This window comes from Ipomoea nil, unplaced genomic scaffold, assembly GCF_001879475.1.
Source record: "Ipomoea nil cultivar Tokyo-kokei standard unplaced genomic scaffold, Asagao_1.1 scaffold2283, whole genome shotgun sequence".
NCBI lineage: Eukaryota > Viridiplantae > Streptophyta > Magnoliopsida > Solanales > Convolvulaceae > Ipomoea > Ipomoea nil.
The window spans coordinates 4,165,612-4,187,500 of NW_017618711.1; the positions used below are offsets into that span (position 1 = coordinate 4,165,612).

At 32.6% G+C, this 21,889-nt stretch overlaps 1 protein-coding gene across 2 annotated transcripts; it reads right to left on the minus strand.

Moving 5' to 3' along the window:
- Positions 1 to 1,153: 1,153 nt before the first annotated feature.
- On the minus strand, positions 1,154 to 16,856 carry LOC109151291 (protein GIGANTEA-like). Of its 2 annotated transcripts, none has more exons than XM_019299223.1 (15): positions 16,649 to 16,856; positions 15,653 to 15,743; positions 13,453 to 13,524; positions 13,293 to 13,347; positions 13,025 to 13,167; positions 12,595 to 12,866; positions 10,318 to 10,373; positions 9,503 to 9,743; positions 9,218 to 9,368; positions 6,106 to 6,315; positions 4,504 to 6,033; positions 3,294 to 3,362; positions 2,726 to 2,944; positions 2,485 to 2,577; positions 1,154 to 1,795 (listed from the first exon to the last, which is right to left on the minus strand). In XM_019299223.1, exons 2-15 carry the CDS (start codon positions 15,737 to 15,739, stop codon positions 1,493 to 1,495), a joined length of 3,501 nt encoding a protein of 1,166 aa, XP_019154768.1. In that variant the 5' UTR covers positions 15,740 to 15,743; positions 16,649 to 16,856; the 3' UTR covers positions 1,154 to 1,492. The 2 variants fall into 2 exon arrangements, with proteins under 2 accessions (XP_019154768.1, XP_019154767.1); XM_019299222.1 differs by having other exon boundaries at positions 15,653 to 15,896; positions 16,649 to 16,670.
- Between the last annotated feature and the right edge of the window lie 5,033 nt (positions 16,857 to 21,889).

Genomic DNA, 21,889 nt, shown 5'->3' on the forward strand with positions numbered 1-21,889 from the left:
ATGTATTTGTATTTTTTTTTTCTTTTTTAATACATCATCCACTAATTCAATATATTCACCACTATGAAACTAATCTAAATTTGACTCGAAAGCAGATCTGCAAAATTTCACTGTTTTTATTTTATTTTATTTTATTATTATTATTATTATTATTTTTTTATTAAATTTTGTGAGGCTATTGATGAGAAGGGGTTAAGGACGTGTAGATTTGTGTAGTAACAAGTAACGGGTAAATTTTTTTTGTGGACCACCAATGTATATGTTTAATATATTAAAAGCACATTATTTGTGTATTGAATGTACATTATTTGATAGTATACAAAATAATGTACTTTTAGTACTCAAATAATATACTTTACGTACACAAATAATATACTTTTAGTATATTAAAAATGTTCTTTTTATTTATGGTCCACACAACTATGTGGACCATGATCCATGGAATAATGATTGCAAGTAACAACCCATTATCGTATGGAAAAATTAATAGGCAAATTATACCGTGCACCGGGACGCATAATGCATTGTGTGCGCTGGTAAAAGACGACATCGTTTTGTACATTTTTGCGTGTCTGCTGTTAACTCCTTAAAAAAAATTTCATGTTTCGAATGTACAGAATTATACAATAGAATACACAAAATTTTATACCTGAAAACACAGAATTTTATAACTGAAAATTCTATGTTTCGAATGTACAGAATTATATAATAGAATGCATAGAATTTTATACCTAAAAACACAATTTTATAACTGAAAACACAGAATTTTATAACGGAAAATTCCAATGTTTCGAATGTTCAGAATTATATAATAAAATGCACAGAATTTTATACCTGAAAATACAAAACTTATCAAAACGACGTCGTTTTGGGAGACGCAGAACGCACAGTATAACGATTGAAAATCAATGTGGCTAGTACTTTACTCAATTGAGTCAGCCCAATGCAAACAAAAATTAATGAGTATGGTACGGGTTTACAAGTGCCTTTTATAGTCAGAATCTACTCAGAACATCTCGTGGTTTAACCAAAAAATAAAGTAACAACACCATTATTTCTTTTAATTCAATGAACCATGAAGTAGAATAGAAGAGGATAGCATGATTCAAACGCAGAAATTCTAAAGACTGGAATTAGTGGAAGATGACAGAGGTTAAACAATCCAAGCAAGCAGAACCAACCACTCAAGTTTCTGTCAAATTTGTAAAGCATCAAACATCTATTTCTTGATTATGCTATGGTGGTTTAGGTTATACATACATACCATACCATACCATAGGGGCACTGATTCAATGCATAACTTACTATGTCAAAGTTTGCAGTATATACCAATCACTCACTGGAAAAGCAACATTTAGTTTGGATTCAGTTTCTGCATCCACCAAACGAATTGGTAATGCATTCGTTCTATTCTTTTGATTCGGTGAAGAAAGGTTTTTCGGAGAAGTTGAGTAAGAAACCACCTAATAACACCCAAAATGATGAACCAACTTCACACAGATATAGTGCAGCCTAACTCCTTAGCAGCAGTATCAAGAAATTCTGCAGACATCCCATTTGCAAGCTGGCTATGAGCTTCGCAATTCAAGCACCTCTCGATGTCGGCTTGCCAGTCAATAGTGCCTCCTACGTTCAAGCACTGATATGCAGGACCATGGATGCCGTTCATATTCACTGGTTTGGCTCTCGATTTTATTGAACCGGAATGCAGAATTGCACGAAGAACTGATATGCTAAGAGCACGGACATGAGCACTTGGATGAGAAAGACAGCGAACTGTGGCTGGTATACGACACTGCAAGGTGACTCAAGTGTTACTCATTTGTTCATATATTCAACATTTCAACTTTAAACTAAGCACGCGCCACAATATGTACAAAACATTTCCAGAAAATTTTTCAACTTCTCATTTTTGTTCCAAGCTGTTAGAAGTAAATAAAGTATGGATATGAAGGGCCAAGGCATATGAAAAGCCAAAGGGATATGAAGGGCCAAGGCATATGAAAAGCCAAAGGGATGTGAAGGGCCATGGATAGTAAAGTAGGGATGCGAAGGGTCTTCTACATTGTGTTTAGCATATATATATATATATATATATATATATATATATATATATATATATATATATATATATATATATATATATATATATATATATATATATGGCAGTGTGTGTAGTTAAGGAAGAAGTAAGAAATAATAGAGAGTTCTATTTCTTAACCCTAACTGGCAAAGGACAACAAGGAAGTAAAACAGCCTAGGTTATCCATAGCTGACCGGCTCAAACCAAGGGGGCAAGGATTTGAACTCGTGACCTTGTGGTTACAAGTGTGAATCTCTTGCCATCTTGGCTAGGGGTTACCCTTTTTCTTTTTCCCCTATTATTACAGAATATAGACACATTTTATTAATTATTCAACTTCAAATAACAATGGTTGGCATCAAAAGAATGTATAGACTATAGAGGCTGAAAAAATTTATCACCTTCAAAAGGTTTGAGAGGCCATCTGCAACTGCCAATCCAGATTCTCCCCACTCGAGCACTGGTTGAACTGCTCTAGCTGTCACTTCGAGAAGCTGCTCAATAATTTTCATGTCCAACAATGTAAGCATATAGCATGATGGACAACCCAATATTATTGTATGATAGATTTAAGATGTCAATATGCCAGGGCAAATATGAATTATATGCGGGTAGGTACGTCATTTCACCAGAAACAATTACCTCCAGTTGAGGTAAGGTGCATGCTTCACCATCAACAAGCATTCCATCGGTGGCCCGTAAAAGAAGGTCAGATGCACTAGCCAGAATTACAAGGGATTCTGGGGTATCATGATTTCTCATCAATTCTGCAATCAACTTCACGATGCGTTGGTTGATTCTCCACATCTTCTGACCGAAATCATCATCTTTAGCAATCCAGGGCTGGAATTCCCTCTCCGCCTGACAAGTAAACAAAGCAAGTAAAGTGACTAAACAAATCAAGTTATAAACATTCACACCATATTAGAAAAACAATCATTGCCAACACATTTTAATAACACAATCTAGTGAATGATGATTCCAGTACAAACAACTGATCTTATATCCATAAACATAGATATTAAGACATTTTCAATATATGAACATGGGCATGCAGGTTTGTATATAGAGATATCGGCATACATGTTCTATATATAGATATACATAGACAAGCATCCGTACTGTGTGGAGTTGAGAAAAAGAAAACAAATTGTACATTAGTCAATAAAAAGAAAAGTTCCAGTAAGTTCAAATAGAACGAAATCTGGACCTGAAGAACGACAGCCGTTGCAGCTTTTGCAGGTGAGGCTAACACAACATTGTATAGTGCATCAACTACCTGCAGTTAGAGGAAACTGTCAAAAAAGTGTGAAGCACATAAATGAACCTTTATTTCATATAAGAACTAAGAAGGCTGACAGTATAGCTCTTAATTGATTAACACTAACATCTGCTGTGAAAGCAGATAGCACAAGTAGCATTCCTTTACAAGTGGGATAATTGTGGATTTTAATAAACTTGAAACGGTTATCATCAAAAAAGAATGCAATTAGACAAGTGTGCATATAATTCTGTTCTTATCAAAGACGACTATAAAGAATGAACCTAAATAATATTTGGCCATTCTCCTCATTCTGATTTCCACCAAGTTTTTGAACCAATATATATATATATATATATATATATATATATATATATATATATATATATATATATATATATATATATATATATAGGTTTAATGAGGTGGAATTTCCAAAAGACCAGAATGTATAAACAATTCAACAGACAAGCACTAAAAGGCATTGATGATTGAATGTCATGCAGCAGAATTCAGCCTTGAAAATGGAGAGAAAAAACAAAAAACAAAAAAAAAAAAACAAAAAACAAAAAACAAAAAAAAAGGTCCAATTGCAATAAATTTGCAAGAAGTAGTTTTATTATGTTTCAGTTCTATGCTAGTCATTAAATAGATATTTTCACTTCTCTGACAAGATACTTTTGGTTGTAGAAAGGCCATTTCATAGCTCTGATTACGGAATTTATTGCAATAGAATCATTTTTTATAAAATTTTGTATTGGTGCAATAGAAACGATTTTCTGCTTAGATAAAAACCATTCAACATTGCACAAATAATTTACCACTCAGCTAAATTAAATAATTCCATGTTCTTCCCTTGCTGCCTTTAATCTTTTTCTACATGAAATAAGGAAAATCGCCTTTTTCTACTTACCTCATAGCATATATAGTTAAATCTGTAGAGGAGGCTATATTGGAATTTTACCAATAAAAAAATATGAATATAATCTAAATTTTGAATTCACCATATACCATTCTTAATCTATTTAGCTTGACCATGTCAAGAAACAATGTATTTATCTGTAATCAAGTATCTAACATTTTGTAAGGTATGTTGGTTATAACTGGATGATTGCTACTGAAAATAAAAACTGTCACAGTTATGTCATTCGACTATTACCTGTCTCCATCCCTGCTGGGCAGATGTGCTTTCTGCACTAGGCTGTATTTCAGGTGATGCAATCAACTTATGCCAAAGCAAGGAAACAACAGAAAAACAAAGTTCTTGTTTCTCTACAAGAACTGACTTTAGAAGATCTTGTGCATGAAAATTAAATCCCACATTCCTGTCCATTGTCAGAAAGTTGGCCAAATCTAAAGCATCTATTGGGAAACTTGCAACCGCTTTACCCGTGGTTCCCCTGGCAACCTCAGTTGATTGTGAAGTGTCACATATAATTAATGTTTTAGGATCAGACGAACCTTCACATTGATGGGGTGATGGCTGCTCTGGTTTTAAGCAGTTACAGCTGGTACATTTATTTCGTTTCCTCCCATGAAAGCAGGTGGGAATTTCCCTTGGCACTGGTGCATGCATTAAGTGTGCTTCCAATGGTTCGGCCTTGTTGACAATTGATGCAACTACTTTGCTGTGAATATCAATGAGGTTATAAAGTGAAGATGCCCTAGAGTGAATTTCATCATCCCATTTACACCGTATCAAGATGGACAGTGCACGCATGCAAGCCTTTGACCGTCGAAAAAGATCAGAAACGTGAGCTGCAACCATAGCTGCTGCAACTATCTGATTTGAACTGTAACTACATGAGGTTCCAACAGAAGATGGCTTCAAAGAGAAAAGTGCCTCTAGAATTGCTAGTATCCTGCGAGTATGGCAGACTGCAGAGTGAATCCCATTCTTCAACTCAATGGATGATACATTGGAAAGGTTAGCTGTGGCATCCACATTCTTAGCACCGAATGAAAAACTCCCTCTTGCAATCAAAGGGAAAAGCTGAAGTTCCCAAGAAAGAGCACAAACAGCAGCAAGAACATAAGAATCAAATGCTGCCACTGGTCCTTGTTTTTTAGGTTTCTCACTTTCAATTTCTTTTCGCTTCGCAGTGGTTGTTGGTATGTCTCCACTGACTTCACTAACTGCCAGAGAATCTTCACCTTTAGGCCTCTTGCTTCCATTGTGTTTTGCTTCATGACTGACACATACAGTTAACACAATGAAAAGAAGGCGAGAGGCAAGCTCAACAGAAGCGCATGACTCTACAAATAGCGAGTGGACCATTGTTCGCAATTCTGCCACAGCAAGATTTTTGGAGGCAGAGCCAAAAACAAATCTTGTCTTTTTAATTTCTTCTCTGGATGACTCAGGTGGGAATGTTCTCTGAAGAATTGCTTCAACAGTAGCAACAAATATTTTCATGAGGCAGGTTTCAGATGGACTCCTACGAGGAAGATACTCAAGGACCTTAAGCAGAGGTATATATAAATTCCATGACAAGATAGGAGGTTGCAAAGGGGTTGCCACCATAATTTCAGGAAGATCAACAGCAGAGGAGCTTAAAGGAATCAAACCATAAGCAGCTTCCCAAATGGTACATATTCTCCATTCAACCTCAGGGCCATGTGCACAGAGCATTGATGCAATCCCTTGGGCAGTAGCTTCAACTGTAGCTTCAGCTGCTGGCACTTCTCTCTAGAGAATGACGTGTTTTAGATATCACTAGAGTACCTCTAGATTAAATCCAAGCAATAAGGCAAGCATTACCTGTTTTTTATCACATGAAATGTATCCACCCAAGGGTTCATGTTGGACTTCCACTCCTTCCACTTGCCCCAATGGTGGGAAAAGCAAAGCAGGTTGCGAAAGTATTCGAAAAAGCAAAGCAGCCGCAGCATCTGCAGCAATGCCAGCTCTCATAGACATTGCAATTCCAATAGCACGCAAGAAATGCAATTGCATCCAATTTCGAGGAAGCTTCACCAAGTGGATAAGGATTAGGACTTAAGTTAATTGAAAGCATTAGATTATCAATAGCATCCCTTTAAAAAAATGTTCTCAAGGAATCAAGTTAATAGCACTTTTATGATAAATTTTTACAAAATAAATATAAGATAAATCTTAAAATCAGATTTATAAGCTTCTCTAAGAGTGAAAGAGGCATGGTGTCCGTCCTATGATGAAATTGTGTTAAAAGAATAAATGAACTATGTAACATCATTACAGGAAGATAAAAAAACATAAGTTTATAAAATCAAGACAAAAATGCATAGAGAGTTGCTACTCAGACTTCCAATTGTCTGAAAGCAAAGCTAACTTGTTGCAATTGATATTGAAACATTGCAGTTCACTCTCTACCTTTTTTTGTTAAACTAAAAGCATAATTATTCTATGTGAGGTTCATAGCATCCATAAAGCCAATTCAGGCATTATGATTTTTTTTTTTTAAAGTGTGAAACCCAATAGCAAAGATTAACACATAAAAGGTGTTGCTCCTTCGGTCACAACTACACATATAGCCAATGGTTAAAGTGCCCGGATTCTACACTCTACTGTTCATGTTCGAAGCGGTGATCAATTGGAAGATTTGTTTACAAAAGGTCTTAGTAGGGCCAGGGTTGAGTATATCTGTAATAAGCTGGGCATGATTGACATCTATGCTCCAGCTTGAGGGGGAGTGTTAGAGAAATAAGGGGTAGTTAGAGATAGTTAGAGTTTCTCTCCTATCCTAGTGTTTCTTCTTTTCAAATTCTGTGGTTAGCACTTAGTTAGCTTGTGTATATATATAGGGTCTTCCTGTACAGCAAGATATGAAATACACACTGCGTTAGTCTACCTTTCTACATTTAACATCTTGGGACAGCAAGAAGCAAGGTGTTGTAGCCAAATCAAGTGTTGAAGCCAAGTATCATGCTACAACTCTAGCCACATGATTTTCTATGTTTGAAGCACTTACTTCAAGAATTACAATATCATGATAGTGCACAAATGACATTGATATGAGATAATTAGGCCGTTATGTATATTGCCTCAATCCAGTATATTGTGAGAGGACCAAACAAATAGAAGTTGATTGCCATTTCGTCAAGGAAAAACCATGTCTAGATGCATTACTACTGTTAAGAGTCCCACACTGAAAGTATAAGAGAGAACATATGGATTCAATCTTTTAGTGTGGTTTGGCTCATGTGCATTATAGCCCAGTTGAGTGACCTTGGTCCAATCAACTGGTAGATATTTTTACTAAGTCTTAGAGATAATAGGACAGGGTATATTTGTATGATTTATATGCTCCAACTCAGGGGGAATTTGAAAATTAAATTCTAACCGTAGATTCTAGTAGTGAGCTTAACAACTTGTGTCTTGTGTGTATATAAATATAGGAACTTATGTATAGCACACGGAAATAATAATAAAAACCTCTATTCTTCCACAAATCAAAACCTTGTGAAACTCATATAGATCAAATGTTAGATTAATAACAGGTGAATGAGAGCCATTAGAAAATCCAGAAAGATAAAAAAGGCTAGTTGGGAAGCTCAACCGCCTCAGTATCACTTGATTGGATATTGCTTTTTCTATAATAGTACATTAATCTATGGATGCTCCTATGCTGGCTGTGTCAGAAGCAGCAGAGAATTGTAAAGAAAAATGCACTAGGAAAGGATATCCGGTATGCTAATCTCGAATATACAGGTATTGAAGCAATCTCTGATGTTGATTGGGCTAATTCATTGAATGATAGAAGACTTTTTCTTTTTTTTAATTATCAAACACATAATTTCATCATTCATATCGTACTCGACTACTTGTTATCTTTTCTTATTGACATTCATTGAACTATGGTTGGTTGAAATAATTTCATACCAAGTGACAGAAGATTGACTACGGTATATTGTGTGTTTGTGGAAGGAAAATCTCATGGAAAAGCAAGAAGCAGAGTGTGGCTACAAGGTCTAACGTGAAATACGAATATTCTATTCTGACCCCAAACAACTTGTGAACTAGTATGGATACACAACTCACTAAGGGAGATAGGTATTAAGACATGTGAGCCACTTAACCTATGGTGTGGTGTAATAATCGGGTTGCTATTCATATTTTCAACATTCCAGTTTTCCATGAATGAACAAAAGTTACAAAACATATTGACATGGAATGCCATTTTATATGAGAAAATATTAAGTTGGACTGATTTCTACATTTTTTTGGGTGGGGAGGGGGGGGGGGTGGGGGGTGGGGGTACATTTGATGAGGAAATTGACTGAAATGGGTACATAAGTACATTACACCATGGAGAGACAAAAATAAGCAACTTTTCAAACTTGGACCAAAAAAGGTAAAACTCATTTAGGATTTGAGTTTCTCACAAGAAACTCAAGTCCCAGTGTCCCACTTGAGTTTCTTTAATTTCTGAAATTTATTTTTTTTCTCGCAAATACATACGACTTGCGTTTGTCAAAAAAAATATACTAGACACACAAGTCGTACTTGCATTTCTAGTTCGTAGAAATACAAACAAGAAACTCAAGTACAACTTGTGTTTCTCGTATTATACAAGAAACACATGTCATACTTGCGTGTCTCAATTCCGGCGACAAGAGAAACTCAAGTCACACTTGAGTTTCTCTAATTTGTATACCTTTATGTATATATAAATAGAGCATTGTACAGTTGTACATATATTTTCTAGACACAAATATATAAATAATCCTTTTCTATCATTTGATGTAACAGTTAAAAAGCAAGCTAATGGTTTAATGACAAGACTCCAGCAACCAGCGCCAAATAAGAATATAGATTAACAGAAATTTGCAGCCCAAAATTTTGTAGGCTCACATTTTGCTCAAATAATTTGGTACAAGAAGATACAACTTACCCGCAATCCAGATGCATAATCTTCTGCTGCTCGAAGAAGTTCCACTAGTTGTACAGCAGCATCAAGTGCATCAGGAGCCCATGAAGGTGGAGCTTCTAAAAGTCCAAGCAGAAGCCTTTGAGTGGCACTTGGACTTGCAATTGCATAGTATCTAAACGAGAAAATTAAGACACAGATGATCTTTTTATAAGGTGTAGAAATTTGTCTCAATTTCCCATTGCATATTTGGAAAGAGTGACTTAGATTCCATTTATGCTGGTTTTAGAGCGTGTATCAGAGACTTACCGATGAAATAATCGTGCATATGGCTCCAGAGCTGGAAGCCCTGCAACAAGATGCTCATCCATAGGCGTTGTCGGGGGTGGCAGCAGCAGTGCAGGAACAGCAATCGCAGTTAAGGTAGCAGTCTCATAACGAGCAACTTCCTCATCACAAACACTTAATATAACACCAGCACCATTAGCAACGGCCCACCTTGGAGTTGAAGGTATTAGTTGTGGATGCTTTCCAGACCCACGGGAAGAAGCTAAGACACAAAATTAAGTCAATTTTAAGTTTCCCTCAGAAATACAGTTAATTCAATAAATTGCCTTATGGGTTGAAAAATTATAAACTATTAAAACAAGTTATGAACAAGTATAAACAATTAAAACTATTAATCAACTAGTAATGTTTTCAGAAGTTTAAAGCACTTTACAATTTTGTTTGTTGGTGAAATGTATATGTTGTCTCGCTACTCTTAGAACATAGTGAAATCCTTGGTACAAATTGGGTCTACAAGTAGGATTTGAATAATAAAGATTTTTCTTTTTCCTCTATTAAGGTGAACATAGTAAAGTTATCAAGACATTTAGAGCTTTATATATGAAGACATACAAGAAGCAAGTATTAACGTTACAACATTTTGGTAAATGGTCCAAGTTTATCCAATTGGATGGAGTGGATGGGTGGCCCAACTTGGTTCAAAGGAAAGTTAGATGGTAATTAAGATTAGCTGGATGAATGGTAGAAGTGTAACAAGATTTTGTGTGATCACAAAATTTCCATTAGTTGAATCTAGAGGCTTAATTGCAAAGGTTTTCTAGAAAAAGTGCACATACCAGTTGAAGGTGGCTTGAGTTCTCCAGCAGCATACTTTCCCATAACACCACTACACCTGTTGAGCATAAAAAGACCATCAATACAGTACCTTATGTCACCTAGTCATTAACCATCAGTATATATTTTCAATGAATTAATTATGTTGCCAATGAGGAATTTAATTTTTTACTACCACTTTACTAAACGAACATTCTTAAAATTCTCAGTCAAAAGACACCAAAGCAAACACTAGTTAAGGTATATTACCATTGCAAAAGGAAATAATTAAGAAGCTAGTATATTAAAATACAGGAAATAATTAACTTGTTTATCCATCCATAAATCCTAAAATTTTATATAAAAATGAGAAACCAAAGATCATCAACACAAAAGCTCTCCTTGCCATACGTTTAGATATGACTTCTATTAATTGCTCTCACAAATGGCTTGATTCCCCAAACAGCATTTTACTTTAGTGAGCACACGGGTACTACTAAGTGAGTAAAATGCAGATTTCTTATACCATTCCCCTTAAACTTTTTAAACCAGAAAGGCAAATGCATTCCTTCCATCCATCCATTCCACAAAACTTCATAAATATTTTAAGGTCCACAACAATTCCAAATAGCCTAGTAAACAACTCCCAAGTTGAAACAGAAATGTTAAGGTTATTGAACTATTCAGTTCATATCAACTCATGTGTTAAACTCCATTTAAGATGGAAGAAATATCCACTATTAAAAGGAATTAAAAACACAAGACAAACTGTCTAAAGCTATAAGATATGAATATGAAACTTTCCTAGGTCTTGATAATAATAATAATAATAATAATAATAATAATAATAACAATAATAATAATATTATTATTATTATTATTTAATAATAATAATAATAATAACAATAACAACACTAGGACTATGTGGTCTAATGGTACCCGGGTTGGACTTCTATTTGGAAGGTTGTGAGTTCGAGCCTCAGTGGAGGCGGCGTTATTAGCTCTTTGTGTTTCAGTAGGTTGAGAAAGTATATGAACAGATACTACAATGTAATACAACAATAATAATACGGAGTAATAATTAAGTATCCAGAACTTGTAATATAAACTTTATTGTTGCAAGTGTTGGCATGCACACAGTGAGGGTAAATATTTTACATTTTCTTTTTTAGGTCAGGTATTCTTTTACTTTTCTTGTGTATCTTACACTTCACAGTTTAGTTTTATGCTAAGCTAAGTTTTGTTCTAAAGGTAACAATTAATACGCATAAATATACATATATGTAAAGGTAAATTAGAAAGTTGTGCTCATATTTAAAAAATAAAAATCAAGTGATATTTTGAATGAGAGTACCAAATATCATTTTTTTTTTTCTGTGTTCATTTTTCCATTATCTTTTGTTTTGCAATCAAACATAGTTTTAGCTGCCTTTTTCACAACATGACAATTTTCTATGAAAAATATGTCCATAATTGGGCCTTAACATACATACATACATATGTATGTATAAACATACACACACACATGCAAAAAAGGCAAGCTTTCACGAAGTCTAATCAACTTATATGTAAATTAATAGTTTTATAAATCAAGAGGCATGCTAAATCTTCCTTAGATGACACAAAATTAGACATAAAGACCCAAGCTCATTTGAGAAAATATAACTTGACCCTTCAATATACTCTGAGAAGGAAACTTTATAGCCGACCACCTTGCCAAATTAGCACGACATCAATGCATTTCAGAAGGGTAGTTCCAAGTCTCTAGGCTGCTTATGAAGGCATGTGGACTGTTTCAACTCAATAAAATGAGTGTCCCTCATCTTTTGTCTAGATAACCTTCTAGACTGTTTTAGTATTAGAGTTTGCTGTAATTATTAGGGAGGAGTCCTTATTTATGATTTCTAAGCATGTGATCTTCACAAAGGACTCAAGAGGTAAAGCTTATTATCCCCCTCCTGTTTTTTTTTTTTTTTTTTTTAAATTAATTTCTTGGTAATGAAATTTTCCTATGGGTATTAACATTCATATTATAGTAATCAATTAATTATTACATACACAACCAAAGTGGATGTCAGGTGCAAAATTAGAGTATACTTTCTCTGTGCTTTAGGCTTTTATATATATATATATATATATATATTTATAGATATTGGATAACTAAAGCATTTCATCACAAATCCAAGATACATACATTCTAAGACTCAAAAGTCAAATAGTAGTTCTTCATCAACATAGCATATCGGGGTATTTCATGTATAGAAAAGAATGAATTTTCATGCAAGGACCATTGTACTTACCACCGGAAGTAGTCACTTCTAATACCTAGAGGTGCTGCCAGCAATATATCAGTAATCCATGGAGACAACAGCCTCAGTGGTTTCCTCTCATGTTGCGGAGACAACAAACTAGGGCCCCCATCAGCAGATTTACTTGTTGAAGCATGGCTGCCACTGTTACTTCTATCTGCTTCACTATCTTGCTTTTCAACTTTGTAAACCGGGCGGTTATAGTGGGTTAATATACGTAAAATTTCTCCACAAGCAAGAGCCCATTGTTCAGAAAGTTCATTCTGCATGCATGGGTTTGCAATTAGTCTCAAGACTCTTCTTCAGTAAATTATCAGAACATATGTAATGTTCTCTTTAGAATGATGGCAAACATATCATGTAAATAACATATACTGAAATCAACAACAAAGTTAAGAATTGTGTTAAAGAATCTGAATACCTGACTGTTTGGACAGACCAATGAAATGAAAGAGGCAAAAGGTGGACTATTTTTATCATACTCCAATGTACCATCAATGATACATGAGATAATTGGATGAATAACAGCATGCCCATGCTCTGGATGATGGAGGAGAAATGTTGCTGGAAATTGAAATTGATTAGAAAAAATATTCAAGCTGCACCAAATATGCAGAAGCAGAAAAGCTAATTTAAATGCAGAGAAATAATAGATTATATTATAAGTAGAAGGAGAGAATCACTAATACCCAAAACATCATCAAAAAGTCGGTTTTCTTTGGATGGGTAGCGATTTCGGATCAGCTGCCAAAAAATATACACATCCAGTAATTAATATTTATTGGAAACACCAACAAACATAGCATTTTCCAGACAGTAATTCCAGAAGCCAAAGTATAGACCAAATACCTCAGCTATATCTTCAGGAAAATGTTCTGATGTAAACTGACCAAAATACTCAACATAGGCAGTAATTTGATCCTGAAAACAGAATGGATTAAGATTTCTATGAATAGAACTCATAAAATATAGATAAGTTAAAATAAAATGACATTTTTTTAACTCAACAATGTAAATAGATGTAAGAAAGTACACCACCACTATGGCAAGATTAAAATTTTTGAAATAGTTAATAGGAATCTCTAGTCCAAGTAGGAGTACATTTGGTTTTCTATTCCTAGTAGGAGTGGGCTTAGCACAATGTTCCTATAGAGATATAGAATCTCTATATAGTTCAATATACAAAACACAGAGATACAATCTATTGCAATCTATTACTATTAATGCAATCATCTATTCTCTCTTTCTTTGGTTTCTCACATATTTTACTTTTTCATAATTGGGTGGGTGGTGGCTATTTGTCACCCGCCAGCCTTTCAATCCCTCAATTTCAACTAGTTTAGAGTCAAAGCTAGAATGAAATATATATAAAATGAGGAATTGTTATACTGTTTAGATGCAGTATTTTCCCATTACTAAAGAGGCATAGTAACAGCTTAGATTAGAGTTTTCAATTTTGTTGTTTTCAACTTTAATTATAAGTTAGAAAATTAACTTACATCAAATGTTTAAGACCTCAACTCATTTTTTAGGCTCTCCATTCAAATCAAATTTGGCCTATCACATAGTTGTGAGTTGCATAATCCAGAAAATAATAACTTAAATCAAATTGCTGTTTTTATACTGGCTAATGACAGAACTGTAATAATATATAGAAATCAGTTATCACTTAAAAGGCAAGATAGATTTACATGTTTTGTTGAAAGCAGCACCTGCCATAGGTTCAAACATAGACCACAAGGTCAACAATCTTGTGCTCTACCAACTTGTGCCCTACCAAGTTGGATTGGAGCTGGCTGTAACTCTATAATGTCAGTGTGTGAATCTAAGTGAAATACCATGTAATCTTCTTGAAAACAATCCCACTGGTGAGAACCTCAATAATGCAATACGGTATATCTCATCTAAAATGCCTTTCATTGTCATGAATTTATGGGTTGGCATTTAGCTCTGAACAAGCAAATTGGACATCTTGTCTAGTTCAATGCACTAGGGCTTGAATTACAGGTGTCTTAAATAAATGATAGAAATTCTTGCACACATATTCGTGAAGATACTTTATATCCTCAAATATGGTACAGAAATCATAAATCAAGATCTAAATGGGATGGCATGATGGTAATATGGTATCAGGTTATGATTAAGTAAAATCTATACAGCTGGAGAAATACGTGAAATTCAGCTCTCCATATAGTCATTTAGCAATAACATCTTAGAAATGGATCACAGTTAAACAAAATGTTTCGTACTTATACTGACCCAAACGCAGAAAAATTAAACTTGGCCACTGTAAAATTTAGTTAAATACAATGTTGATCAAAAATAACAAAGCCTTCATATCATAAGGCAGACCCTTTCATTACTACTTTATTAAGGAGTTTTTTTTTTAAACCTTGAATTTCATATAGAAAAAACTTGGTTTGAAAAATTTGTTAACCTGAGGACAACTGATTCCTTAATTGGTTGGTTAAAATGGCTTCTTAAAAAAACTTTAAGGTACTGATATCGGTATAACTGAATTATTTATTATTCTTGAATAAGATAACAATGACAGGTCAGCTAAACTTTACAAAAAGAAAAAAAAAATGATAACAGTCAAAATGACTAAGAAGTTTACCAAGGGAACACCAGCACTGAACAACTAAATTTTCTTTCATTAACATGAACTCTGGAATGACTCCACTTTTGCTAAGCTTTGCACTTTAAGTCTTTAACTGATTTCTCACCTTAATGGTTTAAATAGATAATTAGATATGTTTACCAAAAGCCCCAAACTGTTTAGGAATATAAAAATACAGACACAAAAATGCCCTTGGAAGTACAAATGAAATAGCAATTCTACAAAGTTTTGCTTCAAGGAGAATTACATATTTCCTCTTGCAACATAAGCAGCAATATTGTTCATGCATCACGGACTCAGACAGAAGTTAGGATTTTGAGTCAAACAGAAACAAGTAAGAGCTTATACCAATAGCAGGCAACACACTTATACATGTTTGAGCCAGAAAAGATTATCAAAATCTTAGGCATATTAAGAAAAGTATCATACCTTCCGTTGCTGTGCATCCTGTGGAGGCGGCCAAAACAATGAAGAGAACTGAAGGCGATCAATCCACCTTTCACATGAAGCAGCCATATACCTATCGACCAGCCAAGAACTTTTACTATAAGAAAAGCATGGTGACAAGTAAAGCCTCAAAGCTCCACTTCTGTCCTCCAAATCACGGACCGATACTCAATAGATTGTAATTCAACATTTTCTAGATCTTCCAATGAGTTAATCACAGTGATTGCTACACCGAAAATAGTCATATAAAGTCAAAAACTTTAAAATTTTAAAGAATTTGCTAATTGGAATAGTGATGTTAAAATTTGGAAATATAGCACCAAGCTCTCCAGCAGTCCAGCACAGACAATTTTTTAAAGAGAAAAAATAATAATAACATAGGGAAAAAAAAAAAACATTGGCTAACATCAGAATCATATCCTTACCTTGACAAATATCCAATTGAAATAATTTCAAATGGAAATGAAATAAAAGGAAAAAAAAATTGTTCTTATTATTAAGGTGAAAAACAAAGAAACAATAATATCTCTAACGAAGAAACAGAACACATCTATTTTCAGCAATTCTAGATACCCCTAATACCCATTCATTAGTACAATAAAATGCATGTAAAACAATAATTAAAGATATAAAATCAAAAAGTCTAATCTCAATTTTTATAAAATATCATAAATATAATATTTTTTTTCTACATGAAACTTTTACAACCAAAAAATAAAAATAAATTTAACATGGAAATTCAACAAACTTCAAACAGATTCACTCGGGCAGGAGTCAGATGAACTTCTCAACGCTTTTAATCACTAGAAAAAGATGAATTAAAACTTTCCCATACCCTTTAATCGGTTTCATCATTTTCTCATCAACCCTTTTCCATACATGGCGACAGGAACAAAGGAAACTCCAAATCTTAACATTTCAAGGATTAAAAAAACTGTGTAAAATGACGCAAAAATTGGAGCAGGTGAAGAAGTGTACCTGATAAAATTGCAGGAGATTCGAGAAAAAGAAGTAATTGGTGCAAATTAGTGAATATTTTGGTTTCTTCTCAGGGCTGCAGTAACAGTAAATGCAAGATTTTGGTGGTAAATAAAATTTGGGTGGAGAGAGGTCGGAGAGAGAGAGAGAGAGAGAGAGAGAGAGAAAGGTAAACAGAGTAGAATGTAGAGAGAGATAGATACAGAGCAGAGAGGAGATCTTTAGCTGCGATCTCTCTCTTCCTACGATGCATACGTGGCATTGATATTTTCCTCAACAATAGCTCCATGACAAATGTCCCATCTATCTTTCATGTATCCATACATCCCTCTATCATGCCCATGCATACATACACTCATCACCTCTTTATTACATCACTTTTAACTTTAAATTCTAAATTTTAAAATTTATTAGAAAATACCAAATAACTCATTGGTCAAGCAGTATAACTATAGTTTTCTTAGATGGGAAGTCACATACACGAACTTTGTGGATTATTGACTTTTTGTGTTTTAATAGGTTGAGAAAGTATATATCACCATGTAGTCTCATGACATCCGGTTACCAGGGATGGAGCCACCTGCATGATGCAGGGGGCCCAGGCCCCCTCCCCCCACCAATTTTATTTTTAATAGTATGATGCTTATTTTGGTGTCATCCTTCCTCAAAATATTTGGCCCCTCCCAATCAATTTTGTAGGCTAAATTTCTATTTACTAGCCTTTTTACAATATCAATTCTTATATTCTTTCAGGAGTAACCTGGTCATTTTTTCAAATATCTTTGAAGCAATCATTTGATGAATTACTGGTATTGTATATTTTCATTTCTCTTCAAGCAGCATTCTCTGAATAATTGCATTAATGGCGGCTTCGGTCTTCCAAGTCAAAGAAGATGGTGATTACATAAACAAAGAATTAGCTAGATATATAAGATAGATATTAATTTGAAACAAAGAATTAATTAAGATTAGTTAAAGCATAATGTGATTATGTATATATCATGTGTATGCACAGTATTAAAAAGAAAATATTAGTCTGCTACTTGATTTTAGTAGATTTGTAATGTAAAAATGTATGTTGAAATATATTAAAGGAATATTAGTATATTTAATTATTCGCTCTTAAATCGTAATTGACCCCTTGCATCATCTAATCCTGACTCCGCCCCTACCGATTACCATTCTAAATGGATGAAAATTTTATTAGAAAATAAATTCGAAGCTGGTTACCATTCTGAATGGGTAAATTTTTTAAGTTGAAAATGTTTGAAAAAATATTAACAAATGATATTTTTTAAAGAATCAGAAGTATTTCAAAAAATACAAAGAATTTTTTTTTTTTTAATAGCATGTCTATTTTTAGTACTGTAGTAACTAAGAAGTTTAATCAATATTATTTTAAAATTAGTTTTTTTTTTTTTGCGTGCTTTGCGCGAATGGGATAATACACAATAATTATTTTTAAATAAGTATTTCAAAGTATATCAATGCAATATTATATAAGAGATGTTCATGCATAGGTAAATCAATGTTGAATTTGTTTATTTAAATCGGTAATTTCTACTATTATATATATACATATACATATATATATATATATATATATATATATATATATATATATATATATATATATATATATATATACACTAATAAGAGCCCAAGAGAGTTAGGCCTATAATGGGTAGAAAAAATGGCGGTCACAGATTTTAATCAAATGAATGGCTCAGATTGATTAAAAGATCGATAAGATTTAAATTTTACACTAAAATTTCCTAAAATACCCACACACCGTTACTAATTCCGTTAAAATTTTAAGAATTGCCGTTAGTTCACCGTTAACTTACTCATTGATTTCAGTAAAAAAAAAAAGGTCTTAGGTTCGAACCTCATCTCAAACAAAGTTGGCATAATTAGTACTCTATTTTAATCTTATTAAATTATATAAATAATAATTTAGTAGCTACAACAAAAAATTATATTCTTTAATTTAGAATTATGTGTCCACAATGCCTTTATTCAAAAAAAAAAAAATTATTCATTATCAATAAATTAAATAAGAGAAATAATTTTATTAGTTATATTGTCTTTATTTTTCTACAATATAAAAATTCTTTATATTCAAATTTATTAATTGATTATATTCGCTACATTGTCCTTACAATGTCTTATTTCAGTGAAAAAAATTATTCATTATCAATAAATTAATTAAGAGAAATATTTTCATTAGTTATATTGTCCTTATTTTTCTCAAATGTAAAAATTTTTACATTCAAATTCATCAATTGATTATATTCACTACATTGTCTATTATCTTTTTTGTGCACTATTTTTCTAATTAAATATCAAAGTTATAATACAAAATAATGTTATATATTTATTTACCAAGTATTTTATTAATACCATGAAAAAATTAAAAAAAGAGAAAATGACACTTTTTCCCCCTGAGTTACATACTTATAGCACTTTTTCCCCCTTAATTATTTAGGTAAGTACATTAGCCCCCTCAATTATTCTAAAAGTGGTGGTTTTTCCCCCTGATATATTAAATTGACATTTCTACCCTTAAAGTAAACATTTTATTTATTTTACTTATCCAACAAATTATTACTATACGTAGGGATGACCACCGTTCGGTTCAAACTGAACCGGACACTAAAGCAATCGAATTAAAAATTTTCGGTTATGATTCAGATCTATAACCCAACATTTGGATTTCAATTTATTAAAATTATGAATCAAACAAATTGGATCCTAAACGGCTGAACCGTGAACCGAGGGTTCCAGATCCGGTTCGCGATTTTGAACCGTCTTTATTTTAAATTTTTGTTTTTTATTTTAAAATAGTCTAAATTCAACAATAAATGTATTTTATTTTTTCAGTTCGGAACATGAACCGTCCGTTCCTGTTCGCGATTTTAATAAACTTTAAATATCGAGTTTCGATTTTAAATTGTAATTGGAATATTTCGATTTGGTTGCTATAGTGTTTGTTTGGTTTGGATCAAATTATGGTCATAATTTGTTGGAGAAGAAAAATAAATAAAATATTTATTTTAAATATTTATTTTAAGGGTAAATATGTCCATTTAACATTTCAGGGGGAAAAACAGCCACTTAAATAATTGAGGGGGGAAAAGTGCTATATGTATATAACTCAGGGGGGAAAAGTGTCATTTTCCCTTAAAAAAAATATAATTAATAAAGCCAACCATATTAACTACTTGAGAGATTTTGTGACAAAGAGAGTATTCAAATCACACAACAAATTGAAGTGAGAACTACCTTACAATGTCCTTGTTTGACAATCAGCAGTTAGCGGTTAGCGTTAGCGGATTATATTAGCGGATTTGACCAACGAATTTATTTAATTATTAACATTGGGTAGAAAAAATGACCGCCAAATTATTAAATCAAATGAATGGTTCAGATTGTTCAGGTTTTAATTTTTTTCTTTTAAGTTTTTCTAATTTATCCTTAATTATATGATTATCCATTTAACTTTTCCGTTAAATACCGTTAATTCACCGTTAGTCTAATTCTAATATTAAAGTCTAATATAGAATTATAACTACACCATCAATCTAATTCTAATATTAAAGTCTTAATAAAACTTAACCACAAATCCTAATGTCGAAATCTCCTCAAACAATATTAGTATATATTTAATATTTTATGCCATAATTTTTATTTGTTCTTCCTTATGTCCCGTATTTGGTTTCAACCATACCTATACAATTATTTTATTGACAATTATAATCAATCTTGACTATATTATCTTGCATTTGTAAACTTAAAATTACCTATTTAACCCGCACGGGCTTAGCTCAATGGTTAATTTAGTGGGCAGTATTTGGGAGAAGAGACCAAGGTTTGAACCTCGGCGGCGACAGTGCGGGAATTATGTCTAAAGTGGGCAGATTGCTTGTGCGCACCGACATTTGGTCCTGTCTGCTAAATCATTGAGTCACCGTGATTTACAACTTCCCACAATGCTCTGTCGGGTCGGAGTGTGGGGACCCTTGGGGTTGGGGACTCAACCTTTGGGAGAAGAATTACCTATTTAAATACGCAAATTCAACCTTCAATTATCTATGCATGAACAATTTCAATATAATCTTGCCTTAATATACTTTAAAGTACTTATTTAAAAAAAAAAAAAAACAAACATTGGGCATTATCCCAATCGCGCAATGCGCGTAAAAAACTAGTAAAGTATATTTTTTTTTTGAAAATAACTAGTAAAGTATATAAATGCAAAATAATATATGAGAGATTGATTATAAATGTCACTAAAATAAATGTTTGCAACTTTGTAATAACGTTAGTCTAATAAATACTTAGTTTAAAAGCGATAGTCTAAATAAATACTACTTTTGGTTTAAATTTTTTAATTCTTCTTAATACTCTTTTGGGTAGCATTGTCATTGTTTTCATCTTTAGTACATGTCTTTTATTTTTTAAAATTATTTTTTATTAGCAGTGTGTCATGTGCAATTGGGTTACTGGTGGTACCACATATACATCGTGCAATGAGATTATAGTGTAGGAAGCTTTAGATTTAACTTGTTGTGTATATGACTGGGATACTATGAAATCATTATCTTATAAACACATATTGATATTTGGTAGTGGTAATTTTTCTCATACATGTTTCATTTGTTGTGAGATGAGTATTGTAGGTTATCATATGAAAGTATTGAACAAAATATTAATATTTACTATATTTGTATAAAATACTTGGTAAATAAATATATATAACATATTTTATCTTATAACTTTGATATTTAATTACAAGATAATGTAAAAAGAAGACAATGGACAATGTAGTGAATAAATAAATTAATAAATTTGTAGGAAACCAGTCTTTGAATTGTAGAAATTAAAATAAAGATAATATAACTAATGAAATTATATCTCTTTTTAAATATTTTATAATGAATAAATTTTTTTAAATAAAGGCATTATAAACATCTAATCTAAATTAATTAAATGCATATGTATTATTTTTTGTTGCAGCTACTAATTTATTTAATTTAATAAGAGTAATAAAGTGGCGTACATATTTTTCATCAACAATAATGAAATCATTGATCTTTTTAATTTCCATTCATTGTTGAGACAAATTGTTTTGAGAGTTTGTCAATGACAATTGCTACAATTGTTGTCAATACATGATGATAATAAATAATTCAAAATATATGGTTACAGTATATATTGTTATAATGATATAGTAAAAAT